The sequence below is a fragment of the Botryllus schlosseri genome, chromosome 14 (assembly GCF_051294905.1).
Source record: "Botryllus schlosseri isolate E-star chromosome 14, Bs_hap1, whole genome shotgun sequence".
NCBI classification, from domain to species: domain Eukaryota; kingdom Metazoa; phylum Chordata; class Ascidiacea; order Stolidobranchia; family Styelidae; genus Botryllus; species Botryllus schlosseri.
The window spans coordinates 12,336,605-12,351,662 of NC_137249.1; the positions used below are offsets into that span (position 1 = coordinate 12,336,605).

The 15,058-nt window shown below is 40.3% G+C and overlaps 1 protein-coding gene across 1 annotated transcript in view; it reads left to right on the forward strand.

Annotated features, from left to right (window-relative positions):
* The window catches only part of LOC145455067 (uncharacterized), a 29,760-nt gene extending 16,308 nt beyond the window's left edge, over nt 1–13,452 (forward strand). Inside the window, exons 5-16 of the mRNA XM_080333019.1 lie at nt 345–528; nt 598–731; nt 791–1,013; nt 3,538–3,765; nt 3,824–4,033; nt 4,514–4,675; nt 4,741–4,898; nt 5,591–5,729; nt 5,871–5,971; nt 9,879–10,105; nt 11,708–11,884; nt 12,183–13,452. Of these exons, the coding sequence (XP_080189145.1) occupies nt 345–528; nt 598–731; nt 791–1,013; nt 3,538–3,765; nt 3,824–4,033; nt 4,514–4,675; nt 4,741–4,898; nt 5,591–5,729; nt 5,871–5,971; nt 9,879–10,105; nt 11,708–11,884; nt 12,183–13,274 (3,035 nt within the window). The 3' untranslated portion in view covers nt 13,275–13,452. The remainder of the gene's footprint in view (nt 1–344; nt 529–597; nt 732–790; nt 1,014–3,537; nt 3,766–3,823; nt 4,034–4,513; nt 4,676–4,740; nt 4,899–5,590; nt 5,730–5,870; nt 5,972–9,878; nt 10,106–11,707; nt 11,885–12,182) is intronic.
* Nucleotides 13,453–15,058: the final 1,606 nt, after the last annotated feature.

Here is a 15,058-nt window from a genome sequence, read left to right on the forward strand (position 1 = left end):
ATAGGCTTGATGATTGAATATTCAAGTGAAAAACTAGGGCATCGTTTTGAGGTGACATTTTGGAATCATTTGACTGCTCTGGAGGTTTGAATCCAGCCCGCGGCGCAAGTTGAGTTTGACACCTGCTGTAAACTGTTGTAGCTTCGAAATCGGATGCTGAATTGGTAGCAGGCCTATAGCATATCAACCGGAATCCCTCCTTGTAGTGACGAAAGCATAGATAACCTCTCTATGCACTTCACTAATCTGTTTGAATATCTTTAGCTGCACCAGCTCAGTCACTTCGCGGTGACTTAGCCTACTTGCCGCACAAATGTACTTTCACGGTTCAATTCCTTCAACAGAAACTGGCAATGCAGTGATGGTGGACGTTGATCCAGACTGGATGAAAGCCACTGAAATCTGGGGCATGGGCATAGCGTTGCCCGGTTATTTCTCGGCCACAATGTTGCCCGTTGCCATGAGAGGGGTTTTCAGCAGACTTCCAAATTCCTCGTTGGACGCTTATGCAGGCGTCGTATACAAAAGGTATACGCATACATGCGGAGTGTGGCAAGACGTATACTGTCGCGTTCATTCTCAAATCATTACCTTTAGCAAGTTAACGGACATCAATTGGGAATCAAACTCGACGCGAGACTTGTTCGGAAACGCCAAAGAGCTATCCATCACTTTCGTGATTGATCAATTCAAGCTAAAAATTATATCGTGTAGAATGGTCGGGACGATAGGTACCGCAAATTAAATTCAACGTCTTTGACAGCTCATTCAGAAGCGACTTTTGCAACAGGTTTGACGTCCGAAGACGACCCTCTGTCCGCAATGTTGACGCGTGCCATGCGCGGTTCGGGACCAAACAAATTTGCAAGCTACGCGCCATTCTTCATTCACCCGGAAAAAAGTGTGGTCACGATGGATATTTCAGCGGCGACAATTACGAATCGCAACTACAAATTTACGCCTTTGCAGTCATTGGATTTGGCAGTGTGGATACCAAAGGCTGTTTATTGCAGGTATATATATTTATAGACCATATATGTACAGAACATCCTTAACTTAATAAAACGTAAGTAAGTATCACATGGAGCTAGGCAACAAAGTATAGGGTTTTGTCCTCCTTTCTATAATTCCGTAAACAACTGGGTATCTCTTGTACTAGATTTATTCCATACACTTGCTAAATAAATTGAACTTGTTTTTAGATTGCATCCCATCTTGGCCCGTTTGAGCATCAAAGGCATATTTTAAGGCCATTTTCAGAATTTGTTTGCGTCGTAGTGTTCAATGTCTTAACATGTGATAAGTTTCACACATGAGATTTTTAACAATAATCATGACAACCTCAATTATATTCTTATTTTTCAAATTTTCTCCTAGGACAGAGGGTGGTTTTGCTTCATAGTTTCTTGGTTTCATCGTTCTCTTCTCTAAATTGTCATAACTGCCATAACCAATACATCGAGATCGCGGTGAGTTTCGGAATTCAATCATTTCTCGTATGATCTTGGAAATCCAATTTTGAAAACTTCTTCAACGCGTCGTCCTATACTCATTTTATCAGCTGCTTATTCGAGTAGTTTTAAAAAATGGCGCTTCGCGCATTTGATTGAAGTAATTTTAACCTGCCTCGTACTTGCTCCAGATTTTGATGTTGTTGCTATTGTTTGTTATTAATGGTGTTTCGACTACTTAGGTCATTTCACACCAGGCAAATAATCTTTATTATGATTCCGTACTTACCGACTTGTAGCACGGCCCACTTCTAGGCTTTATAAGACACCACTTACGCGGATGACGTGGCGAGGTGGAGCCTGGAAAAACCTCAAACACTTAGGTAGGAATTGTGGAGTCGACCTCCGTCGGGCGCGAACTCGCAAACCGTTGGTGTCGCAGCTGTGGTGTGGACTATACTGACTTGTACTTGCCCCTGATTCTGTACTAAATTAACTCAAGATTACTTCTATTTCTATTTGATGTACTAAAACTAGTCACTGTTTTCGTCAACCGCTACGTATACATTACTATGGATCAACTGTATTGTCGTATCGACATGATGACACTGGCCAAGAGCAGATTTTATGCGGAGATCCGACTTGGTGATTTTTGAAGAGCCCTGATTCCTAATATTCCCATCTGGTATTCAACATATTTACATTCTAAATCTCCAAGGTTATTCTATTATAATTCTTATTGATATCGTCTTATTGATATCGTCTTTATTCACACTAAAACTGGTAAATGTACACACAATCCGGGGAGCAACCTGCCCCCAAAGAAGAATGGCGAGATTGAAGTAAATTTTTAAAATTTCAGTAATACAGTCAAATTGTTATTCCTCAGCCATACATGGAGAAGTCAGATTACAGAATTGCAGCAGATGAAGAATTGGCAAGGGTTACAGGGCAGAGGTAGAGATGATTGAAAATGAAGAATCTAAATTACAGAAATTATGCTGAATAATTCTTTGAACCGATAGCAGACGATATAGATAATATTAGGATCTTGGTTGCTTTCACACCCTATTTAGCGTCCACTTGCAACGTAATGATTTTATTTATTACACGAGCTTTCGGAGCTCCGCTCCTTCTTCAGGTGTTAAAGTGAAAATAACGCAAAACGATTCTGACTTCAAACATATACGCATATTATGACGTCACAAAGGTACACACTTTTTCGACCTGAAAGTTATCTTCTCTGTGATGTCATAATATGCGTATATGTTTGAATTCAGAATCGCTTTGCGTTATTTTCACTTTAACACCTGAAGAAGGAGCGGAGCTCCGAAAGCTCGTGTAATAAATAAAATTATTACGTTGCAAGTGGACGCTAAATAGGGTGTGAAAGCAACCAAGATCCTAATAGAAATTATGCTGTGATTCACAAGTGTAATTTTAGTCCAGTGGTGCATTCATGGCCTTCCCAAGAATATGCACAGTGCCCAATAACGTGATCTTTTGGATCATGTCGAATCTAACGTTACCCGGAATCTGTTGAAAATGTCTCATGAGTTTTTTTCTTGCGACCCCTGTAGCGCCAATGACTATCGGTACAATGGTTATTTTGCATCGCCACATTTTATTACATTCCAATTTATTATTATTATGAATATACTGACGCTTTCAGCCTGTGATGTTTTTTATACGCCACGCTAAGGATAGTTTCCAATAAAACGATAAACGGCATTATCTAGACTAGAGAAATATGTCAATGGAAAGCATGAATTATATAACTGGGATAGTTAAACAATTAGGGATAAAAATCTTTTCTAAAGACATAGTTGCAGGGATATCAAGAAATAAACTGTATTTTCGTATTACATCGTGTGATGGCCAGTATATGGTATATGCGGTAGACTATGACATTACCGTTATTCTACAATCTACAACAGGAACCGTAATGACATGGAAATTGTTCCATTGGGTTGTCATCTGGCGAATCACGAAACATACGCTTATCTGCAAGATTTTGAATTGAGGCCTGAGCTCCAGTATCTTCAGTACTCCAGTATATTCGAGGCATCCCGCTTCTTTTTCTCAGACATTTCTGGTCGCTGCCCGTCTGTGCGACAGAGACATCGCCAGAGAAAAGTACTGTTATGTACCAAATAACCCACGGAGGGTGGGTCTCACAATACTTGAAGAAGTCCAAGAAATGGTACTATAAATACAGCGGGGTCATAGACATTGATCTACAACACGTTCGCCCAGAAATTTTCGAAATCATGAAACATCATACACTGGGAATCGTCGAACGTACGAAATCCGGGTATTCACACCTACTTGTTATCTTAAATCATTTAATGTTGGTAAGAATCTAATGGCAGGTTCACAAACATTGTATGGGTGGAAAATTCACTCGGTATGCAAATTGGTCTGATGGAAAAATTTTCGCACAAGTTGAATCCGGGAGAAAAACACCAAATGACGTTTGCTGTCAGCGTTCGCGGAAAGCCTGCACCCAACTTGAGTGCGGAGTTGGAAACACTTGTAACTGGTGGCACTAGTGAAAGTGCATGCGTAACGAAGTGCAACAGGTACAATCGCTACAAAACAATTACCAAACTTATTTCACGTATTTTTCCTGCGGTGGTCCGCACTCCGCAGTAAATATGTAGGTTCGGTCGTATTTTAACGTAGCAGGCACATGTCGATTTTATTTTGAGATCCATTCTCAGGCAACTTGAATAGTTACTGAGATCACAGTGCTTCGTGATATCATCCTCAGATTTATAGTAATATAAGGTCGTTTAGAAGTAGACTAGCTCCGCTTTTACATATGTACTCTTCACGGTCATTACAGCGTCACGTTTATCTGTTTGACAATTGCAGGTTCTTTGACGAAGTAACGTAGTACTTGAATACATTTTAAATAGGTTTTGCCAACTTTCACTACCCATATCAATGATTATATTGTTAGGCTATTGTCACTTCTACTTTAAGAGTATTTCACAAAACTACCAAAAGTATGTGCCTGGAATTGGCCGCTTGTCGACGTTATTCATTTATTTGAACAGTACATTGGGATGGCCAAGTGATGTCCTCATTGAAGACAGTAAAGTGAATCAAACCAACGCAGAAGGCCGAATGTCGTTCACCCTTGAAGCAACACGCGGGCCAGGTAGCCCGCGAGGATGTTCATTACCGGGACAGGTTTATCCATTGAGGATTACCGTGAGGTTTGCCAGCCGGCCTGCACGCTGCTATATTTGGCCGATTACGAGTATAAGAATGTTTTTTAAAGGTACACGGATGAGCTCCGTTCTTATCTGGTCGAGGAGGGCTCCTACGATGAAAATCGAAGATACACCACCAAGGTTCGACTGAACTCGTACAACATGGTAGTTCATGTGCTTAATGACGAACCGGACATTGCGTGTCCGACTTGGATGGACGTCAAAGGTTGGCGTTTGGATTAGTTTCCCTCCCCATTACCTACAAAAAAACGTCATGCAGCCTATGACATCAAATTTCTGATTCGAAATACAATCCGACAGACATACATTGACTGTGATGCTGATAAAATGTCACAGTTTATTGTGAATTAAAAATAACTACATTTTTTTGGCCGAAGTATCCCCTGGTTTTCTTTCATGTATAGTTATATTGAGGTTCAGGTGTCAAAGATTAGATAAGCTAACTATATTTATTATTAATAATAATCAGGCGGTGATTATTTCCATTGAGAGTTAGTACACCACGCATCACTCGCACAACAAATATTCGCGATAACGTCCGAACAACATAAATGCGGTACATAACTACGTATTATATGTAGGCCTTTACCTAGTCGTCTGTTTGTAACATTTTGCATTCTATATTTGTAACACATTGCATGTGATCGCTAAATCAATTGTCAGCGAAAAAAGTTGGATGTGATAACACTGATAAGATGCTAGGTTTTGTACTCTAATTAGATTTCACGTAAAGTTAAAATGAAATTTTGAAGTAGAAAAAAAAATGTCACCATCAGTCGGCGTACATTGTGACGCAACAAAACAAAATATTGTCATAATCTCGAAACGTCAAATTTGATTGAGCACAGAGCGCATTCCGATCCCCACAATGATCAGAAGCAAACCTGTTTGTTACAGATATATTCCACCAGTACTACAATCTGTACCCTGTCATGTGGAAAAATGGAATTCTCGATATGCATTCGTACGAGGATGTCAGAAGAAAGGCGCGGATGCTGAAGGCGTCGATGTTTGATTTCCACATTAATGACGCAAAGTGAGCTCGGTCAAATGCGGTAATCGTTGAGACTTTGACACTTTGGTTGTAGCTTTAGCCAATTCGGAATGTTAATGTGGGTAGTATTTTGTAATTGAAGAGGTCGTAGTTGTTCATTTGACATTGAATGCATCGTGACAGGTACATGCCAATTACACGAGACATGTCGCTAGGTAAAAAGCGCCTAATCTGGAACTGGATGAAATGCGGCATGAGGTACTCTAACGAAAGTATGCATGCTGGTAAGGGATCTTTATGTTATATTGTGTTATACACAGATGTGGTCAGTAACGAAGTACTTCTACTTTTTCGAAGTACTCAAGTAGCTTTCCTGTACTTCTGGTACTTACTCAAGTAGCTCTGATTTTCACTACTTCTACTTCTACTTCGTAATATTTTGTTATCTACTTACTTACTTTTCGCTATTTTCAGTTTGTCAAGTAGAAGTAGTTTAATCCTCCAATCAAGAAGATAGCCTGAGGAATTTCGGGGCTGTTTTCAAGGAGTTTCAACATTCAATTTTCATAAAAGTTGAGTAAAGCCAGAATTTTCCTCGCGCTTCGTGCTCTGTGGATACAAAGTAACCAGTATGATTTTACGAAAGTATCGTTGAATAAAATTTAGGTAGCGGATTGGTGTGGTTCCGTTCACACCGCATTGTCGCCCTTCGCAAATATGAAATATTTCATCAAAGTATATATGGCTCATCTTAACGTTTGAAATTGATATTTCGCAATCTAGCAATTACTTATCATATCGTAATCTAGCAGTCCATGGCGTGTCCTAATCTGGAAAAGTGGACTCTGACTTTTTTTTTAGTTTTAGAGCTGTTTTAGCATACCACCCTTGAAACTTTCTGAACTAAATACATGAAATACATTTTCCGCTTTTAGAAGTAGTATTTATATTTCACTTTCAATTCCCAGTATCATATACTTTGAGTTCTAATTATTATCAGTCCTTTTGTTTTGATAACATACATGTTAAAGTATAGAAGCAAGTGTAGTAATGCCTTAAATTTCTGGAAATAAAGCTTCACAATATGGCATTTTTACGATCCACCATAATTTTTATTCGCGTTTACTAATCGCGCAAAGTGTTTACATCGTATCCTATACAACTTCTCCGTATTGCTCTTTGACTAAACTAGGGGCCCTATAATATGGAGGAGTGCGCCATACCATATTTCTAAAACGTGCTGTTCGATTATACAGAGGATAAGTATCGCATTTCCATATCAATACTATCATTTTCATCCCATGATGCGGACGAATGCTTATGCTGTCGAAAATTGAATACCTCCTGGTATGCATCAATATGAATCAAGCTCGACACCTTTCGCACAGCTCAATTTGCACCTTTTGACAATCCCTGCGAACGAATTACGATCGTTTTCACAACTGCTTACTTACTTGAGTAGATTTGAAGTCAGTCAATTCTACTTCTACTGCAAGTAATTTGAAGGTGCTTGTGGAAGAAGTACTTCTACTCGTACTTGAGTAGATTTTTCCGTCGCTACTTCTACTTCTACTTGAGTAGCTTTCTTGACTACTTTGACCACCTCTGAACATCATCGGTCGCGTGAGGTGGCCACTAACGAAGTACTATTTCAGAGTCCTCAAGTATATGCTTGGTCCACTTGCACCATGTTACGCAAGTGGTATATTTTAAACGACTTTTTTAATCAAACTACTTACCCTTAGAGTTTAGATTTTGTAATGTGGTAAGCGTAGTTTGGATGTATTCATATGGTATTTATGAGTGAAATTGTCATAACAACCGGACGATGCAACCTCAGTATCAGAGTATCAAAATGCTCTTACGACATATGCACCTGCTGCTTTGCGCCAAGACCCATCTCACAGTTTACAGAGATGTGTGCGGCAGCCGATGAACAATATTTTGCGACGTCTAGTCATAATGTTGTGCGAACTACGCACTTGAGTAAATATTAGGCCATGCTTTTTCTACTCCCACTTTAATTCCTTATTAGTAGGGATATGGTGTGAATGTGAGGTTCACGCTCACGTTCTGTGTGTGAACCTCGGAAATTTTAGAGGTTCACGCTCACAAACGAACCTTGGTAGGTTCTGCACTGTGAACCTTTTTCATGTAGTACAATTTATCACGTCATTATCACATCTTTGCTTTAAATTATTTGCATTTCAATTTCCGACTACTCTATGCAAGGCGTTGTCAGCATAAAAAATCAACACTAAACTAACATGCACCTTGCCAATCTCAAAAATTTGACTTGCTTTGTAACAAAGGTTTGCTCGAAATATTCAGTTTTCCGTTTGTGAATATTTAGCGACTCTCTGCTGTGAGCTCGACCCGCAATCACACAACATCAAGAACGAATTACAGTACATGTAGTCAGCGAATGATGCTTATTCAACCAATCATTAAAATTAATAAAAAGAATACGACGTTGTGTAATGTAAACATTTCAGCAGGTGTACGAGATCCATCTTGATTTGATATGTTTATTCTATCACAAAATCCAAATCTGTCCGATTAGGGTGTTGGCTACTGCATAACTTGTTTATGGCGTATTGTCGGTAGCAAGTATATAGAAACCCGTTTTACACGCTGCTCAATATCAATGTCGCAATAAGTCTGACTCCGAATACATTGTCCGGTCTAGCCTAGGCACTGGGCAGTTAAGTCGTACGCTTGTATTCCCTTGCACGTTATCGTCGAAATTGTTAACAAAACGATGGAAGATATTGATTTTATGGGATTCTTATAGCATTTGATTTCTTCGGTTGGTACATTTGGTGCCATTTCAAAAGTCAGTATCTACTTCGGTATTGTGGCCTGAGTCGTCGCTAGGTATCGTGTAGGATATATCACTTCACTGACATGTGGGGTTGGAATTAGCAATATGACGTCACGTGACTTGATAAGGTTCACTTTTGCGTTCACACAGCACCTTTGAATATGGTTTGCGTCCAGACGAGCCTGAACCTTTCAGAGGTTCGCACTTCGCACCATCCCTAATTATTGGTACACCTGCAGGCTACTACAGTATCATCAATTACTACTACTTGCGTGCGATGATCGACCTTTAGATTTATATATGTATGAAGTAGGCCTACAATTGTTGGCTCACATATGCTTATAGGAATGTACTATAGCCTACTATGGATCAGTGTTGGGATCAAGTCACTACCTTCGAGTCACGAGTCATCTCGAGTCATTGCAGATTTTGACTCGAGTCAAGTCAAGTCATTAGATTTTCGAAGGTGACTCGAGTCAAGTCAAGTCACTCGATTTCTGGAGGTGACTCGAGTCAAGTCGAGTCAAGTCAAGTCAAGTCACGAGTCAAGTCACAATTCAAGTCAAATTGATTTTTTGGAAGAACGAGTGATGATTCAAACTCATAACATTTTGCCAGCTGTGTGAAAGACAGATTAATTAGCCATTTATCTTGAATAAAATAACAAGTATAGAGGTAAATATACATGCTAAAAAGGAGTTGTATCGCACACGCACACGTAGAACTGCAAATAAAATACGTGAGTAACTGTATAGTTATATGCTACAGTCTGTTATTATCAGCCAAAATAGAGGATAGAATACGAAGCCTCGAGAAGTTTAAACAAATTGATATACTACAATACAATACCCACCTACACATCCGTGAGAATATAAACGGATAAACTATATTCATTCGATTTAAATCATACAAGAGGGTTGATAAAGGTGAGCACTGCACAATATAAGCAGTGATCCGTCTACGAAAAAGAGATACGTTGCTATTAATCTACTAATGCTGTGTCAACGTAAGCTATAATCATTTCGTTTCCGGCCAATTTATTTGTGATGTAACAATGGAGGACCAGTGAAACGTACAATCAGTGACTGACTGGTGGCTCTCACCGGCGTGTCGCCGGCGTATCGCTGATAATCCGAACAATTAATTGACACCATTTACTTATTGATGACTTGAAATTGACTCGTAAATTTTGCTCCGAGTCACGGGTCAATCCACATTTCTGAAGCGCCGAGTCAAGTCAAGTCAAGTCATTTTTCCAAAGTGACTCGAGTCAAGTCAAGTCATACGAAAAAGTTGACTCGAGTCATCCCAACACTGCTATGGATAGGATTATCATTTACTCTGACAAGCCATTCAACTTAATTCAGAATCGCAATCATCTCTATGTGAGGATTTCGAAGAGAAATTGACGACTCTCAAAACCGATATTGAAAGAGCGGCTTTCGTGGAGCTAGCGACTATACCCCCGTACTTCACGGCCTGGCTGAGCATAAAATCGGAAGAAGGTCGCAATAAAGAAGCGGGCAGCATCTTGAAATCTATCCTGGAGGATGAAATGAGGCATCTTGCTATGGCGATGAATCTACTAAACGCGGTAATACAAAACTAATAATCAAGTTTTCACGTCGCATATTGTGACGGCGCAACATAAATCTGTTTGGATGACATTATATAATCGTCGCTGTCGTCATGTTCAACATCCAGGGCAAAATTTGCATGAATATATATATTTAAGTGGGAGAGGAGCGTCTACGGCTTACTTATAGTGTTTCTTGTTTAAATACATCGATGAGGAAGTAATCTATGTAAGCAGCAAATATTGACGGTGACCTTGATTTTACTCCCTATAAAACAAGGTTGAACATAAAATGATATATCGAGGATTCAAAGGCCTACAGCAGTGGTTCTCAACCTTTTTGTCTTCACAGACCCCTTTTGAACCGTCACGGATCCTGCGGACCCCTCAAGTTTTCGTTCAAAATTAGCTCAATTATCGTGCAACCTTCAACTGTCTTGTGCAAATAGTAAATGTGGACTAGTGATAAACAGCCACAAAATGACTTTTCTTGAAAATAACAGCTCACTATGTGTAGAAATTTGGTAGACTTTTATTATTTCGAAGGAAATTTTCCAGCTGTAATCATCGTCTTGAAAATCCGCGTCTTCGATTTGATATGAATGAGTGCCGAAAATCCATTTCCACGAAGATGTATTGGTGGCGAAAGTAATAGTTACGCGTAATGCTTCCGACGGCAGCTTTCGGTGTGAGTTTTTGGCGAACATATCACGCTCAGCCTGTAGTTATTTCTATCTAGCATCTCATATTGAAGGTATTTAGTGGTTATATCATAGGAGAAAATGGATTTCGTGGCGATGTTTCAATTCCTTCATTGGGACGGATTCGGAAAAAAATTCATGAATTTCTATTTCAAACGACTGTTTACTGATTTGCTGAGACTGACTACTCCAAATCTGAAATGTTTGGCTGTTCGACCATGCTATCTCCAAACTGCAATATGTTTGCACCAGCAGGCAATTGACAATTTGACAATTAAAATGAGTTTGCTCAGTCGCATATTTCATCTCAGACGACCATTTAAATGATGCGAGTCCTAAAGTTTTAGCTATTATGAAGCGAAACGGGCCCATGCTTTTCCTAATTAAAAAATAAAATATAAATTAGCTTGCCAATCATTTTACAAATTTTAGAGGCTTCACGGACCCCCTGAAAATGCTTCACGGACCCCCAGGGGTCCGCGGACCCCCGGTTGAGAACCACTGGCCTACAGTGATGTTCTTTATGGCAGTTGTTCTTATCTCTAATTTTTAATTCTGATTTTAATTTCTATCGCTAGTAAGATACGGATAAAATCAGTGGAATAATATTCCTATACAAATTTCAGAAATGGTGAATCGACACAGATAAATCGTGACGATGTGGGCAGAGGTGACGCAAAAATGTCACAGAGCGTCGACCAAAATAAAATTTCGTCCTCTCCCTAACTGAGCCGTCAAGGGAACGTCCCAATTATTGTCGGCTGACCCATGAAATGGAGAGTTTATACGAATTCGAACATATTCCAGTAGATATTTTGAAAAATGTTAATTAAATATAAAAGTCAGAGACAGACAAGAAAACGTCGTGTTTAATCATAGCTCTAAACAGGTATTAACTGATCGCATCACTCGTATCCAGATCGGAGGAAGACCCATTATCTTCAAACAATTACCCAAGTATCCTCTCTCGTTGGCGAAGAAAGGTTTCTATGGACTTTTAACAGATAAGACCATACCTCTTGCGAAACTCTCCCGCGGACTCGTGAACGACGTCTTCTGCGCTATCGAACAGCCTCTGGGAGAGGACGGAAAGGAGGCAAAGTTTTTTCGTCTTTTAAAATTCCCACACCTTCTAGCCCTAACCGTCATTCATATTCTTTTAATAACTTCGATCGTGAATTCCCTTTCTTTTCATTGCACTAGCCTACTCCCATTGACTGTGGCGCACACGTGATAAGCACCAAATCCTCCCTAGGTTTTAACCGGGTATTAAACGGATGTGTTTTAAATACAACCCTACTATATAGAACACGAAAAATATGAAACAGATGCTTCCAACGAAATGAATTTTCTACCCGCTCCAATCACTAATCAGCCCTCTTGTTTGATTTTAGGTCGTGAATATGATCGCCACTCTGTGGCGCATTGCACCCAACGAAGACTCCAGGCATGCGAACCGAGATGTGACCCCGACTATGAAGCGGTTGCTTCGCGACTTCGACCAGTTACGCGATAAGACAGGCAGCTACTCGGAAAGAAGTATTCCGCACGTAACCGCCTGGAAAAAGATGTACGACTTCGCAGAAAAAGAGCCGCCGAACGCGAATCGGATTCACACCGTCGGGGGTTATTATGCGAACATCGCCTTGCGAATGGTGGGTTTGGAAGCCTGCGCACAACTAGGGAAAAGCGACCACACCACTATTTTTGTTGGTAAATCCAATCGTCAGTTGAACTCGTCTTACTGGTACACTACGCGGCCCGAAAACACACAATGTTCAATAGAAGAAATTTCGAAATCCATGGGACAGTTTCCAGACGAAATCGCGATGCATGGTACAATAGAGTCATTCGTTACACGACAGCAAAACCAAGCGGTAAATACGGACGGTGGGGCTAATGCTTGTGCCGAGAAGACTATTATTGCGGTAAAGGATTTGCGATCTGCTTTGGAAGCTGTGGTCGAAATAGTGTACGAGGGCGAGGGTGGGTCGGCCTGCTCGCCGTTTGTAGACCTTGACGACACAAATACTTCACAGCTGTCACATTATTATCTCTTTCAAGAAATAGTACACGGAAGAAAGCTAGTTTGGGTGCATAAAGAGAAAGTAACGCCATCACATGTCTGCCTCGCTTTGCCGCGATGGTGCCGGGAATCACGCGAAGGATCGTTCTGTTATTCTGGTTCGAAGGTGAATTTGTTCGAAGACGGGATCTGGGATATGATATCTAATCCGACGGGTTCCACGTACGAGAAAGGCACGAACAGTTACGTCCTGAATTCTAGATTCGGAAATGCGTACAGACAACTCATGAGCTGTCTTGAAGGTGCGTTTACAGGACGACCCAACGGTTTGAAGAATTGTATGTCTTATATGTATGACATGACCGTAATCGGTAGGCAAATGGTGTCCGAATTCATAGACCAAAATATCAAGGGAGATTCATCTATGTTTTCCAAGCGTAATACGCCTACGTTTTCGTGAAATATATGACACTGATTTCGGACTGTGATGCATAGGCTGTTTGTTGCCAACAATCAAGATATCGCCATGCGCTAAAGTAGGTGTGATTGTGGAAAGTATTCTGTTAATACCAGCCATTGAAACTGTGTGATAGTTATGTATGAAAGTTTTTTATTTGAATGTTTATTATATTACTACATTTTGATCGTGTTGATTATACACACGACTCAATTCATATGCGTATACCGAATGCGTCCGGGGACGCATATAGACTCGGGGGATCACCTGAGAAAGTATAGGCCGTATATAAACGTGTAATGATGGCGGGATAGTGTAATGGTGATGAGTCCGGCTTCTTGATCGGTAGGTCGTGGGCTCGATCCCCGGCCGGGTCAAACCAAAGACTCGAAAACTGATATCCGCAGCTATCCGTAGCCGACTGATAACTACAAGAAAAACATCTTTCGTGACACGCAGACAGAACTTGCAAATAAACCTATGATGATGATCAGTGTGCATGCCTCCAATTTACATCGTCTAGGCCCAGGTGGATGTCTGATCTCAAAGAATACTCCAAGTCGTTTCGGCACCTCCCTATCTTTCATTCTATCGCAGTTATTTTGATGTTTTGAAATGATGAAATTTTATGAATAAATTTGAACTTTAAAGTAATTATTTAGGCATTGCTGCACATATAACGTTGAAATTGTAGTACTTTTCTACGTTTTTGGTTGGAACTTAATGTCCTTCCGAAGTAGCTTAACAATAACAAGAATAAAGAAAAACGTATAACAGAAGCAGTGGTTTGCTGGCAACATTCGGTGCATACTGATTGATTGTCAGTAACACACATGTTATTGCTTCATACAGAAAATGTTGTCCACAGCGACCTTCTCAGTAGGGATGGTGTGAACGGGAGGTTCACGTTCGCGTTCTGTATGTGAGCCTCGGAAATTTAGAGGTTCACGTTCACAAACGAACCATGGTAGGTTCTGCAGTCTGCACTGTGAACCTTTTACATTGTGAAGCCGCTGGCTCTCTCTCATATCTGTATATTACGTGATTTATGTCATTCTTCTCGTACCACGTGACTGACCATTTATCAGCCCGTTCATTTGAATTATAAGCCAGACTCATTTGCGATATCCTACTGTATATTCCATGCATATTCGATCAATATATCTATCTGAGGCAATAATGTCGTTGCATTCACATTTAAGTTGTCAGATCAGGACTAACGCAGGAACGTGCGTCTGCCACCGCGAGCTAAGTATTATCTACCCAGCCACACATTACGCGGGACTCAGGTTACAACTCTAGCAGGTTATCAGACGACACACACCGTCCATAACATATATTACAATTTTCCCGTCAATACAGCATCTTTGGTAGAAATTAATTGCATTTCAACTGCGGGACAATCTATGCATGGCGCTGGGAGCATAGAAAATCAACACTAAAGGAGTATGCACCTTAACAATCTCAAAAATTTTACCTGCTTCATTACAAAAGTTTGCCCGAAATATCCAGTTTTCCGTTTGTAAAGATCTAGTTACTCTCTGCTGTGAGCTTGACGCGCAATCACAGTCACACAACATCAAGAGCGAAATACGCTACATGTAGGTAGTCAGCGAATGATACTTATTCAACCAATCGATTAAATTGATATCGTTGTCTGATGTAAAAAATCTATCAAGCGTACTGGGTCCATATCGATTTCATAAGTTTATCGTATCATAAAAACCAAATCCGTGCGATTGCGGTGTTGGCAACTGCTGTATAACTTGTTAATTGGGTAAAACCCA